Raw genomic sequence first — 23,126 nt, forward strand, 5'->3', positions numbered from 1 at the left:
GGGTCTCACCCTTATATAATGTTTTTCCCTTTTGAATAAATTTTCTAAAGTATTTTTAGGAAAAAAATTCATATAAGGTTGACGCCTTAAACAATAAAATTGAAGCATACCTCAAATATTCGCTAGAAGAGATTGTTTTGATGCCCAAAAATCTTTCAATCGATCATCTCGACCTCAAGATATTTGGACATGAGAAAAATGGATTTCAAGTCTTGGAAATAATGGTTTTTGAGATACATTTTTTAGACAATCAAATTTATTCTATATCTCGACTATTTTTTAAGAATTAAATTTTATAATGAGAAATGGTTTGACAGAGCTGCAACCTTATCAAAATAAGTAAATACTCTCCTCATACCTAATTAAAAATTGTAATTTAAGCATTGGAAAAACTCCATATCAATCATCTCGGCTTGAATATTATGGTTATGAAAAAAATTAGGATTTCAAACTCTAAAGAATAATCTATTTTATAACAAATTATCTAGACATTTCATTTGACCCTAAAATAAGTGTTCACAATTCTATAAGATATGTACCATTTTTTTAGTTTTAAATTTTATCGTCAATATTAAAAATTGATTTTAGAATCATCATGAATATTCCTATTGCCAAACATACTTTCTTAATGAGGATTTGAGGTGAGGCATTATTTTGTTTTTATAAAACTTAAACCTTATAAAAATTTTATGTTTTTATAATTAGTGATGAAAATAAGTTATTAGGCCAAAATAAGATTAAGTACCAAAACAATCACTCGATACTAGTACAAGGTACGCCTTACTTTAATGGTTTAGGGCTTCAGCTCTATCAAAATCACACCCGTACTTTTTTATTCCCAAAAATCTGGAAAGGGCAAAAAAGGTCCATAGAGAAAAATAAAGGGGTAAGAAACCTTATCACTCCCCGTCGATTTACAGAGACGTGAAACCCTTGCCTTTTGACTGATCCATACTCACTTTGCGTCTCTCGCTAACCGCCCAGTTTTCTTTCTCTAAAACCCTATTTTATGATTTATGCCTTAAAATCAATTGATTCTTGAAAAACAAGAGAGAGAGAGTGTGTGTGCAAATTTCAGTTATCTGATGGTTTCTCTGCAGTTTTCCTATGAGAAAACCCTAGGAGACGTAATGAAACCCTGATTCGAAATGGGCGTTACCTTTAAACTATCAGGGACTGGTACGCGGTATAAGCCCAGATCCCCTGTTCATGATGAATTCTCTGTTGATAGTGGAGTGAATAATGCTGGAGCCGAATCTGTTGGGTCCAAAAGGAAGAAAATTGAGGTATTCCTGAACTTGGGTTTTCTGTTTTTTTTTTCCCCTTGAAATTTCATCTTTTTCACTCCCGCACTTTGATTTTTTTCCTTCTTTGGGGTATTTTTTTAGATATAATGAGTTGAATTCATGTTTCGGTTCTGGTTGGGATGATTGCACATTTGGTTGTCTCCCATGTTTGTAGTTTTGGCTTCCTGCGTGTCTTCTTGTCTAGTTTAGTTAATGTTTGGTAAGAGTTCTTTTTGGTACTGATTATGCTTGTTTGACAGTTATTATATAGCTCTGGTATTTCTCAGTTTATTATTATTATTATGTATGATTTAGAAACTTTCCGACATCCAAGTGTTTGTTTTGGTGTTTTTTATCTCTGTTTGTTTGATTTAATTGGTTGAGTTTACGTTCTAATTTCTGTTGAGCATGGTTTGCATCTTTGGAGTACTTTCACATTGCAGTTTCTGGCTTTTATTTTTCTTGTTATCACTTTTTCTTAATTCTGTTTATGGGGCAGAGATCTTGTTCGAGTTTTGGCTTTGATAGTTGATTCGTTTTTTTTAATGGACAGTTTTTATTTGGAGTACACATTTTAAACCTCTGTGTTGATCATCGATTATGGCATCATCTGTCTGATTGTGGGGAATTGATAAATTGCTCGTCTAATAGCATTATTTGGAGAAACCTTGGGTCTATGTTTGGATCTAGGGATCTCTGTGTGAATTTAAAACGTATTGTTTCCTTGTCAGCTAAATTCCGGAGTTCCTATTTCGAATTTGGATTAGCGAGAAGAGGTGTTTTAAAACCTGCGCTCGCTCGAGGACCCTTGGGGACCCCAGAGTGAATCGATGTGGCAAGTCGACTCAGGACTGACCGATACTTGCTCTAGTCCCCCTTAAAAGACAAAAAAAAAAAAAGAAGGAAAATTCATAAAATTTTAAAAATGAGAAAAACATGAAGAAGCATAAAAATTATAGAACCCTATTTAGAAGCTATGTGTTTGAGGACCGAAGAGACGAATTAACTGAAGTTGCAACGACCCTGTGGTCTGACTTGCTTCTCAAATTTAGCTGGTTGGTGGGTTACCCCCAGTCAGTTCCTCATCTTTTCACTACATGCCTTTGCCGGAAAATCAGGGAAGTGTCTTTGGAGGGCCTCCATTTCTGCCACTTTGTGGATCATTTGCCTCGAGAGGAGCAATAGGATTTCAAGAGGGTAGAAAGGGCCTATAAAAAGGAGACGGTCTCTTGTAACATTTTGGGCCCTCAACCATAAGCTCTTCACTAATTACTCTTTTACCGACCTCCACCACCATTGGGAGACTTAGTTGAATCTCAAGGCCCAAAGGATCCCACGGGCTTCTCTATGGAGGCCGCCTGACTATGGGATCACTAAATTGAACTACAATGGTTGCTCTCTTGGCAACCCGGGATCCTCCGGCATTGGAGGCATTTTTTAAACTCTGAAGGCGTTACCATTCTCTCTTCTTCTTGCCCATTGGCATTACAGACTCCACTATTGTGGAGGCCATCACCTTGCTTGAGGGGCTACGAAATCATTTTTTCTTTTCATATTCATGCATCTTGATGTTGAGATGATCAATTAGAGGGTTTTCTAACGTCAAAACAACCTTTTACGATGGATTTTTTAGATACGCCTTAATTGTACATTTTAAAGTTGTAACCTTATATATATATATATATATAGTTATGAATTAGAGAGCAACTTTACCAGAGCATGAACCTAGATCAAAAGAGAATCTCACAAACCTAGGATATTATTTTCATATCTGAATCTGATGTTTGGAATCAGTAGAGGATGGAAAAATGTGCCTTGCGGTAAAGTTTGAGTGAAACCTTAGCTCAAATGAGCTGGAAAGTAGAAGAATGCAGGGTCGGATTGCCCCCTGCCTTTATACTGAAATATCATCAGACTCGACAAGTTTCTCTGGACTTGCAAAGTCTTTCAAATACTTGCCCAACTTGCTGCATTAACTAAGGCAAGTACCGCTATAGTACTGACCCCTATTTGTTCGGGGCCTTTCCAGGCTCCACAGGGTGCCAAGTCCAAGTAAGCTCATTTGAGCCTGAGTTGGACAAGGTGAGTTTTGAACACTGGCAATAAGTAAATGATATCTAGTAATTTAAACAACCAATTAAACTTACTGAAATGTGAACTGTCCACTAAAATATAATACTTGTAAAGCAATGTTCTTCAAATAAGGAGGTAATCTTAATTTGATTTATCTACTCCCTCTCTCTTTCTCTCTCATTCTATATATTCAGAGATAAATCAAATTACACGAAATGAAATAGTTGGGTGGCAAGAAGCATGTTGGCTCTCAGCCTTATCAGTTTCATCTTGAAATACAATATTGTCAAGATTGCTCAAATTTATTTTCTTTTTTAATCAGTGTGAATTTGATATGATGGATAGGCATTGTGTCATTAAATACTTATCTTTGTCTGTGATGGTACGCTTAGATTTTTCTTATAAGTTTTTAACACATCATTTGTGGTAGGAAAGTATTACAGAGAAGAACAAACTTCTTGGCCTTTCAACTAAGGGTTTGCATGAAAACTTTATGCCCTTTGGTGCTTGGAATATGAAAAATATGTAAGTGAAAAATGAAGTGAACTAACAAGATATTCATGACAGATAACTTACTAAATGTTTTTACTTTATAGGTGCTGTCAGTATACACTTATTCTGGCCTCTTGGTCTGTGATGGTACACTTTTTTCTTATAAGTTTTTAAGACATCATTTGTGGCAGGAAAATCTTGGAGAAAGCAAACTTCCAAGCCTTTCAACTCAGGGTTTTCAGAAAACATTTGGTGTTTAGAATATGAAATATATTTATTTGAAATATGAGGTAAACACACAAGATATACTCATAACAGATAACTGACAAAAAAATTTTGTTCATTAAAAGTGCAACTATCTATTACCCATTCTTCCAGAGACAAGTACTGTAATTTCCCTCCATTGTTCCAACGTCCATATGGCATTAATGCCTTTCTGATTGCCTAGATGATGACATCTAATGTTCATCATCATCATCATCCGAGCTTTATCTCAACTATTTAGGGTTGGCTACATGAATCATGTTCTACCATTCACAAATCAGGATTCATGAAATAGATGTGGCATAAGTGTTGCGCTACTTGCCGAGATAACACATACTCCTCCTTTCTCTGGGCTTAGGATTGGCATGACCGGTTTGAGACGGGCCTTGGCGGATTTGTAGAACATCTAATGTTATATACCATAATGGCATTGAAAGAGTTTCTATGGAGTTCAATCTGTTTTGTGCATGCTGAACTTTTATCTCTGTAGCATAATTAGGTTTACATGGAATTACTTTCTAATGAGATTATATGTCCTTGTTTCTAGATTAAACGAGGAGACCAGTGTGCAACTTATCACCAAAAGTGACGACGTCTTTTGTAAAAAATAGAGTAAAAAAGAAATTCCATCAGTTCAAGAATCTATTAGGGAAAATCATTTGTGGAAAATTTCTTTGGTGAGGTTAGGTGAAAGAAATGCTTTTTTATGTAAGAGGGGTTCTCATTACTTTTTGTTTGCTTGAGATTTTTTTAGGCTTGTCCCTTATTAGGATAGAAGAAAGAACATTATCCTAAGCCACATTTTGCAGCCAAGAATTATATTACTGGCTATCTTCTTGCTTCAAACATTAAATGATCATGATTGTGCCATTGTTTCTTTTGACTAACCTGAAGAGCCAACTTCATGCTTGTATAGCTAGCTGAGGATTTTGTTCATTTGTTTGTATTCAAGGAAAGCTAATTTAATTCTTGACAGAAAAATATAGATTTTAAAGTAGATAAGTCCATAGGCATGAGTTATGGATGTTTGGTGTGGTTGAGCATGTCTTTGTGCATGTAGGCTGATTCTGCTGAGGTTGGAAGTGAGCTTATTGCTTATTCAGTTTCATCGACCAGTTCTGGAGGGAATCTTGTGCCTACAGGTGGGTTTGATTGTTTGTGTTGTTGAGTGTAATTAGTATTGGCAGTGTTTTATAATCCAATGGCTTATGGAAAAACCCTAATCCATTGAGCTACTGTTGTCCATTGCGATGATGACAGTGATTAGATATCGAAAAAATAGATAGGTTGGATTGTGATGGGTAGATAGTGGGACCCATCACTGGGGTCATTTCCTGATCGGGGGATGCTCATTCGCCTTCTATCACTGCCAATTTCAATAGACCATGTTCGCCTGATGAATTATGGTTTTGCTGTAACCCATCTGATAATAGTGCATTTTCTCTTAGGAAATACTGTTTGTAGACTCTTCTTCTAAATTGGTGTTGTGACAGAGCTTGATGCGTCCTTCTCCGTTAACTTGCTACCTAATGGATTTTCTCTCGGAGTACCTACTGAGGTTTGTGGACTAAAAAGCTTGTAAACACTTCTCAGTCCATTATGAGCCTTTATTATGTGATATATCTTCACTTGGCTTGATGCTGTGGTTTATTCCGGTGCTGTTTGTATATATCAGAAGGGAAAGCCTCCACCATTGCTCCAAGATTTACCGAAATCATTGCATCCTTATGACAAATCATCTGAGACTCTTTTCTCCGTAAGTGCTGTTTTCAAGTTTGTGATGTTGTGATTTGGTGACAGTTTCATAGTATTTTAGCTGTTATGAAATTTATTTATCAATATCCTGGTTTCCTGCCCATGTGCTTTGCATAGTGTCTTGGGTTTTCTTTACTCATTTCTTTTTATCTGCCACTTTTTTCTGATGTAATTATGGACTTACAGGCACTTGAGTCTGGCTGGTTGCCTGGAGACATTTTGGATGATATACCTTGCAAGTACCTTGACGGAGTTATTATGTGCGAGGTGCAAGAAATATGCTTGTGTTCGGAATCTATTAGCTGTTTTGTGGGATAAATCAGTTTTTATGTTCTGTAATGTTGTTCAATATCAATGGAGTTTAACTTAAAGCATCAAATTGAAATGCCCATGATCTTTACAAATAACAGGGATTCTTATAAAAGCAAAAGAATAAAAATAAAAGGGGGGGGAAGGGGGGGGAATTATAGATTTGATAACTATCTCATCTGGGACACCTCCAAGGCTAAGTCCCTCAAGACCTGCTCTTTTATTTACATTATATATATCCAGATATATATGTTGTGCAATCTATGCAGCACAAATGGATGGTTTGTATGGGCTATATTTCTTAAATTTGTGGCTACATATAAAAAAAGATAGTCTTCTTGGTTACCTTTTGCATGTATAGAAAATGAATTTGTTATCCTCACAGGTGCGAGATTATCGCAAATGTGTGCCTGGACCGGCAAATGCCGTAACTTCTGGGGAAGGAGTAGCAGTTCATAATGTGCACCTGAAGATGTCAACGGAGAACGTAGTCAAAGATATTCCATCTATAACAGATCATTCTTGGACTTACAGTGACCTAATGGTTTGTATTATTGTGAACCTGTTTGACCGTTCATTTTACTTTACCCTTGGTAGTAAAGTTATTCAGTAGATGATTCTTCTTGCTGTAGGAAGTTGAGGCCAGAATTTTGAAGGCCATGCAACCAGAACTCTGTTTGGATCCCTCCCCAAAGCTTGACAGGCTTTGTACTGCACCAGCTCTTAAGAAGGTATATGTCTGTTATGCTTTCATACATATGTTTGGCCCTGGATTATTTATTAATAGTTGCCCTTAAATGATTGGACAAAAAAGAAACTAGTTGAAATTTTGACTTGCTTTTCCAAAATATGATCTAAAAAATTTATTTGAGATATAAAAAACCATTGTTTATGTTCATTTGTTATAATTGGAATGCGGACCAATCTTCATGTGTACATCATATGGAATAAATGACAAATTTGAGAAAGAACAAGCTGAAATCAAATCTTTCAATAGAGAAAAACAAATGTTTTTTTATCTAATTAACGTTCCAAATCATAATTCATTGGAATCATCACTCTCTACTAAAATGATGGATGTTGCTGGAAAGAGTGAGATCTACTGGAAATAATATGACTCCAATGGTGCATCCTCCTTGATCACTTCATTGGATGGTGATGGTCTCAATGGACTATGCTTTTCTGTGGTCATTATTATTACATACGCGCTTTTCTGTAGTCATTATAATTACATACATATTCCCTTTTCTGTAGTTCCTATTATTACATTGTAGTTCCTATTATTACATTCATATATTTCTTGCAAAATCCTTACAACTATGCTCCAATCTCTGTGTCTCAGCCTTGGGCAGAAACCAAATTTTTACAGAAGTTTGATGAAGCTGCATACCATGATAAGGAAACAGTGTGCTAGATTTTGAATTGACTTGAGCTGTGAATAATAAGTACTAAGCATTTTGTAATCGCCCATCAGAAAACTAATTATCTGTTTTATATTGGTCTTAATTAATATTATCTAGAAGGAAATTATGATGCCTTTGGGTGTTCAACATAGAGTAATTGGGCGTCATAATTTTTTGCAGCTCAAGTTGGGTATTCACCGTGGAGCAGAGAAGCGTCAAAGAAGTGGCGCACCAGCAGTGAAGGTCACGTCTAGCAATCTATCTCATGGAAAGAAAGTCTTGATTGACCGAGTTCTTGAGACTTCTACCTGCCAGCCAGGTCCCACCATGGGAGACGGCACATTCCCATATGCCCATGATGCTACAATCCCATTGCCTGCAGCCTCAAATAACACAGGTACTATGAGACCTAAAAGTATGGCACCCACGGTATCTCAGCCAAGGTATCAATCAACGGTTAACCGACCAAGGAGCATGGTTGATCAACAACCATCTACACCTGGTCCAACAAGCCTAGTAACAACACCTGGTCAGGATTTAACAAATCCTTACATTGACCCAAGAACTTTTAACACATCTATGATTGGAAAGAGGGATAACCCACAAATGATACCCCAATCAGATGTAAAGAGGACAAAGCTAGAGCAAATGCACTTGAACCAGCAATATGGTGGGACCCAATCAGAGAATCTCATGGGATCAGACATGCAGTGGAAGAATGCGATGTTACAGCAGCATTTAGAAGCCATAGGAAATCCTTCTGGAAACATTGGGTTGCAAAAATATCCAGATGGTTCCTCGCATGCTGCTATTCTCGAAGGGGTTTCTAAACAGGATGTACCAGTGGTCTCTTCTTATATGGAGCAGAAGGCAATCAGTTATGGCGTGAAGGAGGAACCATCTGAACCCGAGAAGTTGGAGATTCAAGAGGGAGAGAAGCATAGGGATGACCCACAAAATATATTGGAAGGGGAAAGTGATCAAGTGGGGATTCAGCGCTTGCACTCTTTCTCAAGAACCCCTTACTTCCCTCACAACCAAGGCCAGTGGCACAATTTAGACTCGAAGAAGGATGATGGTTTCCAAAAGAAGAAAACGGTGAATAGTCCACGAGTTTCGGGCGCACCAGTGCATTCTCCAGTGTCATCAAAATCAGGAGAGATATCGAGTGGTTCTATGGGGGCCTTCTATGGCACTGGCCCCACAAATGCTATGGTTGGGGTGCAGAGAGAGAAAACCAATGTTTCCATTTCTGGTCAGATGATGGGGAGTGCTTCTGTGAACTCGGCTCATAATGATGCTATGATGAGGCAGAACCATGCCTCAGCATCGGGTATTGCAAAACGAAGTCCTTCCCTCCCTAAAAACTCAGCCATGAGTGGGGTTGCGTCACCGGCAAGTGTGGGCAACTCAAACACTGCTCCACTTAGTGCAAATAGCCCATCTACTGGGACCCCACCGATGGCCAATCCTGGAACCAAGGACTCGGTCATTCTTGAGAGGTTCTCAAAAGCCATTCTTCTGACGCAGAGGTAACATTATCACAGACCCATATGGTTTTGTTTGGAAGTATACTATAATCCAATTTGCTTCGGAAGTCCATATTTCATTTATGTCATGACCACCGGATGAAATGATTGACAGTGATGGGATACAAACACTTAACTTGGGTAGGATCAGGTTGTAATAGAAACACACAACTTGGGTGGGACAGGTTTACTGAGTGCTAGATTTGAGCAGTTTTTGTTCACTCTTTCAAGAGATACAAAGAAAGTGTTTGTACCAAATTGGTCTAAATCATGATTCCTTTTTTTTATTCTCTTAATTTGACAAATTTTGTTATTCTTAGTGTATACGTATGTGGGATGTAAACTCATGTTATACTTGTTAAATGTGCAGGACTAAATTGAACCGCAAGATTAACAAGATTGAGGAGTATCCCGAGAGAAAACCAACAACTTACTCACTTCAGCTTCTCTCCATCTGCCTCACAAATGCCATGTCTATTGATGATTTGAAGGATGCAAATGATTCTAACTCTATGGCCAAGTCCCTTCTTGGGGGGAGCGTCAATTTGCCCAAGACCAGATCCATGAATTTCGTGCGTACCAGCCAGTTCTATCCAGGTACATTGCACTTTCCTTGCTTTCAAGTCATTTTTATTAGTAATTTACTCTCACATACATATGGTTTATCCCTTTTATTTATTTATTTATTTATCTGTTTACTGTGAGAGTGAGTAACGTTTTTATAGATATGTAGAAATAGTACAAAGGAACCCCTTAGGCTACCCACAAGAGATGGGTGCTCTATTACAAAAAATGGGGTGTGAGAAGAAAAGAAAAAATCAAAGATTTTTCAGCCAATGAAAAATAGGCTAATACAAAAACCAATAATGACTATTATAAAAAACAGTAGTAATATATGAGATGAGAAGTGGTTTACGGTAGCGAAAGGAGGAAAGTGGTTAGAGAAGAGAGAGGATAAAAGAGACCAGAGGAAAAAAGAGGAGAAAGAGAGACTTATCTTAGGTTGGTGCCTCTGTTGTAGTCATTGGTTCTCCTGCTCCTTTCGTGAGATGATCAGCGAGTGTATTGGCCTTCCTGGGCATGTGGTTGAAGATGACTCGAGCTCCTCTGCAAAGCATGAAGATATAGACATATACATGTGCTAATCTCCATGGGGGTTGTGTATGTCCATTGGCCCAAGATATTGTTAGAGTCACCTTCCATTACAAGGGTTTGAGAGTTTCCGATGAGCATTATGGGTCTCTTTAGGCCCCCAATCAGAGCAATAGGTTCAGCTGTAATTGAATCTGATATGCCTATAGAACCCAACAATGAAAGAAGTTCATTGTTAGATTCTGCGAGGTGGCTCCCATATCCCACAGCTCCTGGATTTTCTAGGTAGCAGCCATCAATGTTAAGTTTGAGATGGTGGTGGTTATTGGGTGCGCGGTGGGGGATGGGGGTTGGAGTACCCAGCTGGCCCGTGGATGGGTTTGCCTAGGTGCGAGGTGTATGATGTTTCTCCAGTTGGAAATGAAGATGAAGGAACCTAAATTGGCACAATGCGGCAGTCTCTATGCCCCAAAAGGCCACCAATAATGCTTTTATGCAAACTAGAAGGGAGGACACTGGTTGAGCTTGCTCTCAGAAGATTCTGGCATTCCTTTTGATCCATATTGTCCAAAGGCCAGCCATTATATGATCCTCCATATGTTGCGACCTTGTTTTGGGAGAGGAGGGGATAGATTGACATCCTTTGGATATGCCCAAGGTATCTGAAATAGATGCAGAAGATGGATCCAAAGAGGGGTGATGGGTAGTGAAGAAGGAGATGGCTGGCTGTCTCCTCATCTTGTTAGCAAAGGGTAAAATGGTTGGGTAGAGGTAGACCCCTTCTCTATAGCTGGTCCATAGTCAAGATTCTACCACGTGTGCAAGGTTCAAAAAAACGGATTCGGGCACCTAGGTGGCTTGGGTGCCTGGCCGCCTAGGCACCCAGGGATAGGGAGCCCTCAACAATATCAACCCCCCCTCCTCCCCCCAACCCCAAAAATAAAAAATAAAAAATAAAAAATAGGGGAGTCCTTAGGGCTGGGTTATATAGCTGTAGGGAGTTTTTAGGGCAATTTTAAAGCCCCACACTCCTCGTAATCATAAAATAGACAAAAGAAATCAATAAAAGAATACGATATTTGCTCAATTTCATTGTCAAAGTGAGAAAAAAATCAATAAATCACCAAAAAAATCAATCTTTTAACTACAAACATGTAAATATATCGTAAAAGAAAAAAAGTAAAAGAAAAAACACATGATTCATACCATAATGTGTTGTAGCAAAATAAAATCAAAACCCTCTTTCAAATATGATAATACTTAAAAAATATCAAAATCAAATCGGTGTCGGTGCAAACCTCGTCTATTGGGTCCCTAAAAGTTCTCAAAATCAACTATTAGAAGCTCCAAATCCACTCACGAACTATTGTCTTCGTTTTGGGAAGAAATTGGAAAAATATAAACTTTTTTGATAAATCACAAAATAGTGGTTTTTGAAGGTTTTTTCTCACCTTAAAGGCCACGGATTGTATATTGGGGGTTTAGAATACCCCCTAAAACCCTTTGTCCCCCTTTTTAGGGGGAAATAATTATGTATTTTACCCTCACTTGAGGTTTTTTTCCACTGCCCGAAAATTGTCACAGGGCGGCGCCTAGGCGGCACCCAGACCGCCTAAGCGGGGGCCCAGAAGCAAAATGCCTTATGCACCAGCCCAGACTGCGCCTAGGCGTTTTGAAAAAATTTCCGCCTAAGTGGTTGGGCGGCTGAATTTTCGCACTATGCACGTGCGAGAACCCAAGTGAAGGCCTGGATCTTTAAAAGAACTGGGACTGTCCAAATTTTCTGGAAGATATGCTTGGGGACCTGAACTGGCAGCAGCGAGTGGTACAAAGAAGCCACCACTAGGATGCTGGAGGGTGTAGGAACGCAAAGCAGGTGGTCCCCTCCTTCAAGGATAATGAAGGAATCTAGAGCGCATATAAAAGATGAGTCTCTGGCTCTGACAGGGCCCTCCTAAAATGTGGGATCCATATTAGGGTGTCCCCACTGATCTCAACATAGTCCCCAACGAATGCGAGTTCGTCAGCAGGTAGGAAGATAAGGTGAGGCCACCAACTAGTGAATCGATACATCAGTCCAAAACCTCATGCTCTGTCCCCCCTCCAATCTTGGAGATAAACAAGGCCCTGCTCTTGGCTATACATTTCCACGCTCCTGATGCCTGATGTGTGGGGCATTTAGGATACCATCCTCTTCTTGACACCCGTGTTTGCTATTGACAGCTTCCTCCCGTAACTGCTCCTCATTCATAGAGCAGGAGCCACCAGTCAGGCCACATTTGTTTCTTTTAATCTTCTGATCCTGAGGCCACCAACTGCTTTTGGTTGCCCTACGTTATTCCAGGCTATATAGTGAAATTTTTGTGCTTCATTCCTTCCCTTCCACCCGAAGTTCCGCATTAAGGCTTCCAACTTAGATGCAGCATTGGCTAGGATTGGAATAAGGACATGAGATAAACAGGCACATTGGCGAGGGCTGCCTTAATGAGGGTTATCCTACCTCCGATAGAGAGAAATCTCCTCTCCCTTTTCAGTTTGCTAACCGGCTGTAGAAGTTCTCAATTTGATATCCCAAAGCTGTTTTCTTGATTTCCTGATGCATAGACGCATGCCAGGTAGGTGGAGGGTAGCTTCTCACAAGAACATCCCAGGTGCTTAGATAGGGATCTAACATCATCTTCCGCCATTCTAATGCCCAATATCGTGGTCTTAGACAGGTTTTCTCTCATCCTGGTCAATAGTACAAGCATCTAAGGTACAACCATAGTTTGTCAAGCTGTTGAGGGCAGGCATCAATGAAAACCATGGTGTCGTCTGCATAGAGCAGGTGGGTGATTTGCGGGCCATTTCTAGATGTCCTAAAACCTTTTGGGGTGCCATTATCAAAATGGTTCGAAATGGCTCTAGAGAATGTTCTCCATATATTGCGCATAGGAAGAATGACAGAGGATCTCCCTCTCCAAGACCTCTTCGTGTTTGTATGTGCCCCACATGAACAAGGGTGATGATTTTCATGGCTCCAAGATCGATAATCAAAAAAGGCTTCTTCAATTAAATGTCTTTTTAGGATTCTTTTGTTTTTTTGGCCCTGCACACTACTCAGGTGATTCCATTTCGACTTGCCCTAGTTACTTGGCTTGGGTAGGGCCAAGTCCTGTGCCCGTGCTGAGTTCCTGAAGATTGGTTTAGTACTTCAGTCAAGTCACCAAAAACAGTTATATAGAAGGATATAGGTACATCCTAAGTTACTCAGGTATTAAGAACTTGGCCTGTTTAAGTTGATTGGATTCTGCGAGTTTTCCTGACATGGATGGGTTTTAATTTACTATTTTTCTGAAACATGTGATTTTGAGTTTTTATTCATTTTTGAAGACAAATCATCTATAAGTATCAAAAATTATATTTTTTAATTTTGTAGTGATCTGATTAATTTCCGAGAAAGTCTGTCCATGATCTTAAATTTCCTTGTTGACAATGACTCAATGACGATCATTTTCACAAAGCCAACAACTTCCATTGGCTGGGAATCTTTACTTTGTCATGTTTTCTTAGCAAGTTTTTGGCTTGAGGAATAGAAAATGCCACCAATTAATCTTCCAAAAAGAAAACAATGATGCCAATTATTTTTGCATTCACTTCAGCGCCAACCTAATAGTCAAATCTATACTACCTGCCTATATATGTAATCATCCCTATAAGCAAGAATTACATATAATTTCACAAAAGACCTTTGATGTACAGCTTTTGACCTAAAACTTCTCTAACAACAATTTGAGGATAAAAAAATTTTAGTAGTACTTTCTTTGCCATATTTACATTTGGAGAAAAAGATGATTCGGCTTCAGCTGTAGTAAGCCAATCAAGAGAGAGAGAGAGAGGAGGTAGTCCAAAAGCTCATGCATTATTGAGGCACATGTGATTACAATCTCAAAAAGTTTTATGCATCACTATAAATTTAAGGTCTTCTGTCAATTTTCATGGAAGAAATACGACTATATAGGAAAGAGGGAGAAGGATAGTAAAACAAATGAGAAAAATAAGGATAAAAAAGGTGAGAGAATATACTCTTTGGATTTGCAGGGAAGTCCAGCCTAGAAAGATCTTTTTGTAAGACCTAAAATCAGTTCTCTCTCTCTCTCTTTCTCTCTCTCTCTCTATATATATATATTATTTTATTTTTCCTTGTCCAACACTTATGTATTTGTATGAGAAACCTGAAAAGCTTGCCTCATAAGAAACCCTAATCAGTGTCAATCCAAGCCATCATTTCTTCAAAATAAAATTTCCAGCACTACTCAATTCTATGCACCAAAAGTGATGCAATTGCCCTAAGATAACAAAAAAATAAATAAAAGATAAATAACTCCAAACACAATTTCAATCTTCTTAAAAACAAAAAAAATAGAAATAGAGAAATACTTAGGTAAATGGTGGGCCTCCATCATCAACTATTTAGACGGCCTTTGAAGGACGTGTTGAATCTACAAGCTCAACAGCAAGCTTCTCCCAACCCTTCGAGAATGGCACAATTAAGGTCTTTAAATTATTTTATTTTATTTCATTTTTTAGGAGACTAAAATTGGGTTTGGTTGTTTTCTTTTAGGGTCATCATCATCATCATCATCATTTTAGTCTTTTCCCCATTAATTGAGGTTGGCTATATGAATCCTGGTTTTCCATTCTGCTCTATTAAAGGCCATATCCTCAGTGGGGCCATAAGTCCCCCTATCTTTTTTAACTACTTCTAATCACGTCCTTTTGGGCCAACCCATTGCCCTTTTCAGTCCTTCCACTTGAATTAACTCGAACCTCCTAACAGGTGCTGTACTTGGTCGGCACCACACATGGTCAACCCACTTAAGTCTACTCTCTTTCATTTTATCGTCTATTGGTGCCACACCTAAATTATCTCGAATAGATTCATTTTGAATTCTATCCCTTCTTGTCTTGCCACTCGTCCATCTCAACATCCTCATCTCTGCTACACTCATTCTATGGGTATACAGTTTATTGTTCACCCAACATTCCGCCCCATAGAGCAAAACTGGTCTCATTGATGTCCTATAGAATTTGCCCTACAACCTCATTGGTATGTGGCGATCATATAAAATTCCAGTTGCACATCTCCACTTCGCCCACTCAACTCTAATATTGTGTGCAACATCTTCCTCGATCTCTCCATTTTCCTGGATTATCGACTCAAGATATCAAACATGCGGTCTTTTTTGTACTTCTTGGCCATCAATCTTAACTACTTCCTCGTCTCTACTCCTATTATTACTAAACTTGCATTCCATATACTTTGTCTTAGTCCGATTAATTTTAAAACCTTTGGATTCAGAACATCCCTCCAAAGTTCTAACTTTGTGTTGATGCCATTTCGGGTCTCATCAATCAAAACTATGTCATATGTGAACAACATGCACTACGCTGCTTCATCTTGTAGATGCCTAGTTAGGTCGTCCTTAACTAAGACAAAAAGGTACGGGCTCAATGCTGACCCTTGATGTAGACTTATTGTCACTGAAAACTCACTCGTCTCTCCACTAGTTGTTCGTACACTAGTTATTGCTCTATCGTACATATCTCTCACCAAGTCAATGTAATGTCTAGACACCTTTTTTTTCCAACACCCGCCAATCAAATCTCGAGGTACTCTATCATAAGCTTTCTCTAGATCAATAAAGACCATATGGAGGTCGTTTCTTTTCGCCCTAAACTTCTCAATCAGTTGCCTAAGTAGAAAGATCACTTCAGTTGTTGACCTTCTTTGCATAAAACCAAATTGATTTTCAAATACATTTGTTTCATGCCCTAGTCGTTGCTCAATTACTCTCTCACAGAGTTTCATAGTATGGCTCATAAGCTTGATCTCTCGATAGTTGGTACAGTTCTGTATGTCTCCTTTGTTCTTGTAAATTGGTACCACAATACTTTTCCTCCATTCGTCCAGTATTTTCATTGTTCTCAACACCCTGTTGAGCAACTTTGTCAGCTAGTCAATGCCAATTTCTCCCATGCACTTCCAAACCTCTATCGAGATACCATCTGGTCCTAAAGCCTTTCCTATCTTCATCCTTTTCAAGGCTTCTTTCACTTCCGACATCCTAATCCTACGAATGTATCTATGACCTTTCTCATCACTTGTATCAACGTCTCTTCTACTACTATGTTCCCATTGTGTTTGTCATTTAATAATTTTTTAAAATGACTATCTACCTTTTGTTGACCTCATCATCCTTCACCAAGGCCCTTTGATCTTTACTCTTAATGCATTTAATATGGTTTAGATCCCTATACTTTTTCTCTCTTATTTTTGCTAATTTGAAGATATTTTTTTCACCTTCTTTTGTTCCCAATTTATTGTATAGATTATACATAGTTTATCATATATATAGTTTATTGTTTTCTTTTAGGGTATTCATACTTCTTCTTTTTCTTTTTCTTTAAGAATTGAGGGGTAGGATTGAAAATGTAATTTTGAGAAGGTGAAGGGTTGGGATTTAATAGTGATTGGTGCTTTTTATGGGGCAAATTAGGGATAAGGTATCTTCTATAAAAATATAATTGTTAGACATGGAAAATAGAGAAATTGATTTTTGTGTTGAAAAGATTTTTTTGAGGTGGATACCCTTGCTGGCCTAGGGAGAGGGAGGGGCAAATCTCCCAACCTTTGGGTTGGTTCCTTGCAAGCCCAAAGCAAGGTTTTAATCTCTCTTCTATTGTTGGTTTTAAATTTTCGTTCTCTCTTATTGACCTACATCGGATGATAGTTCATACAACTTTCCGTAAAAAGTTAAGCACTACAATATACAAATGCTAAGAATTCTTAAGCTAAATCTAGTTCATAGATTTAATCCCAAAGGTAGGATGCGTGAGAGAGAAATGGGGAAGTTGGTGCAGAGAGGCGTTATGCTTCTGTATTGGGATATGGAGATGCATATTAGTTCTTTAGAGAAAGAGCTCCACGGAAGCCATGCATTTGAGAATTTATAGGTTTTGTTATATAGAAATTTGGTGGTAAAACAATTTGCCCACAGAAATTCACCGGGTGTTTGATACTTGCACGAACTGTGATAGTTTTTCTTTGAGCTTTTTCCAAAGTTGAGGCAAAGTATGGCTAAGAGGAAGTTTTTGTCCCCCATGGCTTAGAGATGTGGCTTTCTGTGGTTTTATAAGTGAAAATGTGACTTAGCCATATGATGGTTTGAGAGAGAGAGAGAGAGAGAGAGAGAGAGAGAGAGAGAGAGAGAGAGAGAGAACTATAATAGTTTCCCTTTGTTTGAGCTTTTTCCAAAGCTAAGACAAAGTCTGGCCAAGAGGAAGTTTTTTTGTCCCACATTGCTCAGAGATGTTTACCTTGCGCGGCTTTATAAGTGAAAATGTTACTTAGACCTATGGGGGTTGGTGTGTGTGAGAGAGAGAGACGTGGCGGCTTTTTGCTGGTTCTAATTTGGGTGAGACACACACATATACACATGGGGGCTGTCGTGGCCGTGTTAGGGGCTGGGTTTGGGCCATAATTCTTTCTTTTCGCTGCCCAAACCTCTCACCATGATCAAGCCACTAACCCAACCTTTCACTGTGGCTTAGTGGGAAGCTCAACTGCTTTCTGCTGTTTTCTCTCAAAGGCCTTATATTGAGCTCCTGACTTTTGACCACTGATGGCTCGGTTAAGGTTTTCTCATTCATCTTCAATGCCCTGACACTTAGCCTTGTGTCATACCTTTTTACCATGTGTCCTCCACCATTTCAACAGCCAATAGATTCTCACCATGGTTAATGTAGAAACCTCTATATATGTCCCTGTTGGAAGCTAAAATTTGTTTAGAACCTCTTCCTTGTGCTTTGGAACACAGTTAACTGAGAATTGTAACTCTCACCGAGATGCCTTTACTATTGAATTTCTCTCTTCAACTTTGTTCCATTTGATTTCTTATTAAAACCAAATTCAAGCTAACTCAGTATTGAAATCGCGGTTTCTGGAGGCTAGTGCTGACCATACAACTCAGAAGATCTAGGGCTTAGTTATATCCCGGTGGCACGCTATCACAATCTGATTTTGTTTGGGAAGATGCAAAAAGAGGGTTGAGCAATTTAATTTAGAAATGATTTGCATCCTATCCCAATAAGTGCAGAGAAAATCCTAAAGGTCGAAATTTGGACATTTTGATTCTACCTCAAATTTTTATGCGCGGCTGCTAATTCCTTAAGTTTTTTTTTGCTTTGCTTGTTGGTATGTGCGGCTGCTAATTCCGTAATTTTTTTTGCTTTGCTTGTTGGTATGTGCGGCTGCTAATTCCGTAATTTTTTTTGCTTTGCTTGTTGGTATGTGCGGCTGCTAATTCCGTAGTTTTTTTTGCTTTGCTTGTTGTAGTAAGAACTAACAAGTGTTGGGTCATTGTCAAAGGTGATACCTAAATGGTAATTAAAGTAACCTCACATCTCAAAATTGTGTATGATTGTGGACTTTTACTGCTAGGTGATTCCCTTCACCTTCACCTTTTTTGTTATCTCAGGAGGAGGTAACGTCATGATTTGATTCGTTACTAGTTTAAGAGATATGTCCTAATCTAGAACAATGTCAAAATTTTGAAATTATTTTAATTTACAAGTGTCAAATTTTGTTAGTTGGTGCCCCTGACTAGTTTCGTATGTACAGTAGGAGATGCATCTGATGGGCTGTGGACTGGTATTTAAAGTAGGAGACAACTCTTGTTTGATATGTGTAGTACAGGATAACTCCAGGTTAAATGAAGAATATTTTTGGCTGTGGCCACTTATTGGTTTCATATTCTAATCAGGAGATATTTCCAGGACCTATTTTCAAATTTGTGTATGATTTGAGCTTCAAAAAAATTGAATTGTTTAGTCTCTATCCATTAAGCATTTTCAATTTTCATGTTATATAAGATACATGTATCAATACTATTGACCTTAGGAATCGGGCTTAGGTCATGGTGGTAGCCTCTGGGATTTTATAGCACTATGTCTCAAGTTCCATTCCTATGTAACCTTGTCAAAAAAAAAAAAAAAAAATACTATTGCCCTTTGGGCAAAGAACTATATACACATAGCACATCCTTTGCGGTACCAAGAATATACTTATCTTGGGGGATGAAGTGGAAGACCCTTTCTCCAAAGTTCTTCATTTTTTTTTTATTTTTTTTTTTCCTATTTTAGATGAATTGTTTGTTTTTTTTTTAGTTTCTTTCTCTTCTTTGTTTTTGTAAGAAACAATGGAAGAGGCTGAAATGCTTATGGAATTTTGGTTTTTCTTGACAAACAGAGAACGGTGTCCAACCTAGTATTCATAGGGTGAGGAGTCGTTTGGCCATGGTCGAGAAGGCCAAAGATGGGGTGGTGGAAGCTTTAGTGCAGTATGGAGATGAAGATGACAGTGAATTTACAGCATCTTCCAGGGATCTTTTTCCCTTACTGCCCAATACTGTGAGTTCACACGCCACATTGCCTAATGCTGTGAGTTAACATAAATTATTGCTGTGGATTCTACAGCTAAAAGTTTAGTTTTGAAGAGAGAGTTTTTACTCTCTTACATTTTTCTAAGGCCACTCTTGTACTTTCTGTTTCTTCCAGAATTATGCAGATCTCCTTGCTAATCAGTACAGTACACTGGTAAGCTCGCTTTTCTTTTCAGTATTATGGGTATTGTAGGCAGTTGCAACTTCTTATTTTGGGAATCTCTCTCTCTATCTCTCTCTCTCTCACGCTCATGAGAGTTACATGGAGTGAGATGACGGAGGGATGGAGACGGTAATCATTCCAACATCCGTTGCTTGTGAATGCACATGAAAATGGTGAATAGTTTGTGCCCTGTTAACTATAGTTGTATGTGCAGAATCTTTAAATATATGGAAAGATTTGGTATACTGTAATACCTCTCTTTCTTTTATAGAAGTCAACTGATTAAAAAAATATATGTATATGGAGAGATTTGTTCCCATCTTCCAATCATATTGTCTTTCCAAGTTATTTCATCTCTCTCTCTCTCTCTCTCTCTCTCTCTCTCTCTCCACCCTTCCCCCTCCCTGTGATTTTATCAATTTTCTCTCGGTGTCTTTTCAGCTCTCTGTTCTTTTATTAGCTTGTTCTAGTAGCCTTAATGATGTTTTTAATTATTTCTTGCCTGACATTTTTCTTCATCTCCTCTCTTCTCTCATGCTCTGTCATCTCTCTCTCAATTTCAAATCTTCCTTTCCTTTCTTATTGTTTTTCTACTTTTATAGATGCTACGAGATGGGTATCAACTAATGGATGACCAGATCCAACTCGCTCCTCGTGGGGGTGGCCCCTCCACCGCCGCCCAACAACCCTCTACTTCTGCCTCCTCCGACCAAATGATTGGCCACCTCCCCCCTTCCAATTCCCCTCTTCCCAGTCCCCAACCATCTCACCAGACCAACCTCTTGGGCCCGCGAATGCCACCACATGGCAACATCCAGGCAGTCAACTTGTCCCCCGGTTACTTACCCTCCCCTCGGGCCCCACCTCAATTCATGGACCCCACCTCTAACCTCCAACAACAACAGCAGCAGCAGCCTCGATCCTCCCCGTTGGTCACTTCCAACCAGCTTGCTCAGCTCAATGCAACAGCCTCCAACCATGCCATGGGTACCCCAACTCACATAATGGGCATGGGTATGGGCATGAACATGGGAAGTATGGGCATGGGCACCAATCCATCATCCCCATCCCCCATGCACATGCATCTCCTACAACATAGACAACAACAAAGCCAACAGCAACAACAACAACAGCCACAACAGCAAAGAAAGATGATGACGAGCTTGGGCTCAGCCATGACCATCCCCAACATGATGAACATGAACATGAACATGAACATGGGCGGCATGACCATGGGTGGCATGTCAGGACCCATGATGGGTATGCAGCAGCACAATAGCATAAGCTCCATGGTCAAGAGTGGCATGTTAACCACAGCACAAGCTGCATCCATGGCCAACAAGCTGAGGATGGCCCATGTGGCGCGTGTACGCCCCACCGGTGGGGGACCACAAATGCCGGGCCTTCCTGCTATGCTAGGCCAGCCCATGGGCCGCACCCCCATGGGCACGGTTCAAAGGGCTGCCTTGGCCTCAATGGGCCCCCCAAAGATGCCAGGGACTGCCAGTTTTTACATGAACCACCAGCATCAGCAGCAGCAGCCACAAATGGGCTCACCCATGCAAACCCAGCATCAAGTGGGCGCACATCAGATGGGTCAGATGACCTCGCAGCAGGTGGGTCAGGCGGCATTGCAGCAGATGGGTACATTGGGTTCTCAGCAAGTAGGCTCTCAACAAGTGGGTCAGATGGGCTCGCAGCCAATGGGTCAAGTTGGCTTACAACAGATGGGTCAGATGGGCTCACCTCAAGCGGGTCCGGTGGGCTCACAACAAATGGGGCAGATGGGATCACCTCAAATGGGTCAGATGGGCTCACAACAAATGGGTCAGATGGGCTCCCCACAAGTTAGTCAGATGGGCTCACCACAAGTTGGTCAGATGGGCTCACAACAAATGGCTCAGGCGGGCTCTCAACAAATGGGTCAGGTGGGTCCACAGCAATTGTGTCAAATGGCTCCGGTGGGCTCACAGCAAATGGGACCATTGGGTGCACAACAAATGGGTCCATTGGGCTCACATCAAATGGGTCACGTGGGTTCACAGCAAATGAGCCAATTGAGTTCTCAGCAAATTGGCCATTTGGGTTCATCACAACTGGGTCAAGTTGGGCCGCAGCAAATTTGTCAAGTGGGTTTACAGCAAATGGCTCAGGTGGGTTCTCCCTCTGGGCTAGTGATGAGCCAGCAGCAAGCCCAGATGAGCCCCCAGCAAGCCCAGATGAGCAGCCCACAGCAACAGGTGAGCTCTAGTGGGGGGACTCAGCAAATGGGCTCGCAGCATGTGGGACCAGCGAGCCCACAACTGAGCTCACAGACCCTGGGTTCAATTGGGTCCATCTCAAGTTCACCTATGGAGATGCAAGGGGTGAGCAAGGGCAATTCGGTAAATAATGCTGGCTAGCAAAAAAAGATCCTCTTCATGCTTTCAAGTATACCACAGTACTCCAAAAAAAAGATCCTCTTCATGCTTTCAAGTATACCGCAGTACTCCAAAAAAAAGATCCTCTTCATGCTTACAAGGGTGGATGCTTCTTTCCTGTACCCTATACCACCACACTGCGGTGGATTTTGGCATAAACCCCCTTTGAATAATAGTTGAAATGATCAAATTGACCTCAATTTTTTGTGGAATAAGTTGTGTAGCCGGCGGCCCTTACCTCACTTCCATATATCCAGGATTTGCATTCTGCTCATTGTTATATCAGAAGTCTGCGGGCTGTGTGGTCGTCTATGAAAGAATTTGGTCATTTGTTCAGCAGAGTGTGGGGTTGATCCTTTGGACTTAAAGTTGATACATGGATGCAGTGTTTGTGCAGCAGTTTGGTGGTGGTGTAAATAGCTATGGCTTTTCTTAATATATTGGAGGAATAAACAAAGCACTGTTGTGTGTTTATCCTCACAAATTTATAATGAGAGTTCCTTTTGTCTCGAATTTCTCTCATGGCTACCCCTTTTTGTATAGTGAAAACAGGAAACTTACCCCACCCTTTTTTTCTTGCATCCCCCATCTCCCAGCCATAATGGCTGTGATGTCTTCAGTCATTTTCACAAGGAGGCACTGATTTATGGTCTAGATCTGAAGTCTCAACAATATTTTATTTTTAAACTTTTTTCTACAAATCATATGAAGATGGAATTTGGTATGTGTTTTAACGGGGCGCACCTAAAAAAATATTAAATAAAATAATCAAGGTATAACTAATATCATTTTATCTTATCAAGAAATATATTTTTATATTATGTTTTGCAGGTGGGAGTTTGAGAGGAAAGGAAGCCT

At 39.7% G+C, this 23,126-nt stretch overlaps 1 protein-coding gene across 2 annotated transcripts; it reads left to right on the plus strand.

Annotated features, from left to right (window-relative positions):
• Positions 1 to 898: 898 nt before the first annotated feature.
• On the plus strand, positions 899 to 22,781 carry LOC18433749 (nuclear receptor coactivator). 2 transcript variants are annotated; one of them, XM_011624826.3, is made up of 12 exons: positions 899 to 1,286; positions 5,176 to 5,257; positions 5,609 to 5,673; positions 5,791 to 5,871; positions 6,057 to 6,137; positions 6,565 to 6,723; positions 6,812 to 6,910; positions 7,763 to 9,114; positions 9,482 to 9,708; positions 19,493 to 19,653; positions 19,801 to 19,839; positions 20,451 to 22,781. In XM_011624826.3, exons 1-12 carry the CDS (start codon positions 1,149 to 1,151, stop codon positions 22,248 to 22,250), a joined length of 4,284 nt encoding a protein of 1,427 aa, XP_011623128.1. In that variant the 5' UTR covers positions 899 to 1,148; the 3' UTR covers positions 22,251 to 22,781. The 2 variants fall into 2 exon arrangements, with proteins under 2 accessions (XP_011623128.1, XP_020522404.1); XM_020666745.2 differs by having other exon boundaries at positions 905 to 1,286; positions 19,493 to 19,683.
• Positions 22,782 to 23,126: the final 345 nt, after the last annotated feature.

This window comes from Amborella trichopoda, chromosome 12 (genome assembly GCF_054954075.1).
Source record: "Amborella trichopoda isolate Santa Cruz 75 chromosome 12, AtrichopodaSantaCruz75HAP2 v2.0, whole genome shotgun sequence".
Classification (NCBI taxonomy): Eukaryota; Viridiplantae; Streptophyta; class Magnoliopsida; order Amborellales; family Amborellaceae; genus Amborella; species Amborella trichopoda.

Coding starts and splice junctions, on each gene's coding strand:
- LOC18433749 (XM_020666745.2), top strand. CDS start 1,149: ATGGGCGTTACCTTTAAACTATCAGGGACTGGTACGCGGTATAAGCCC. Junction 9,115..9,481: donor GCCATTCTTCTGACGCAGAG/GTAACATTATCA, acceptor TTAAATGTGCAG/GACTAAATTGAACCGCAAGA. Junction 9,709..19,492: donor TACCAGCCAGTTCTATCCAG/GTACATTGCACT, acceptor CTTGACAAACAG/AGAACGGTGTCCAACCTAGT.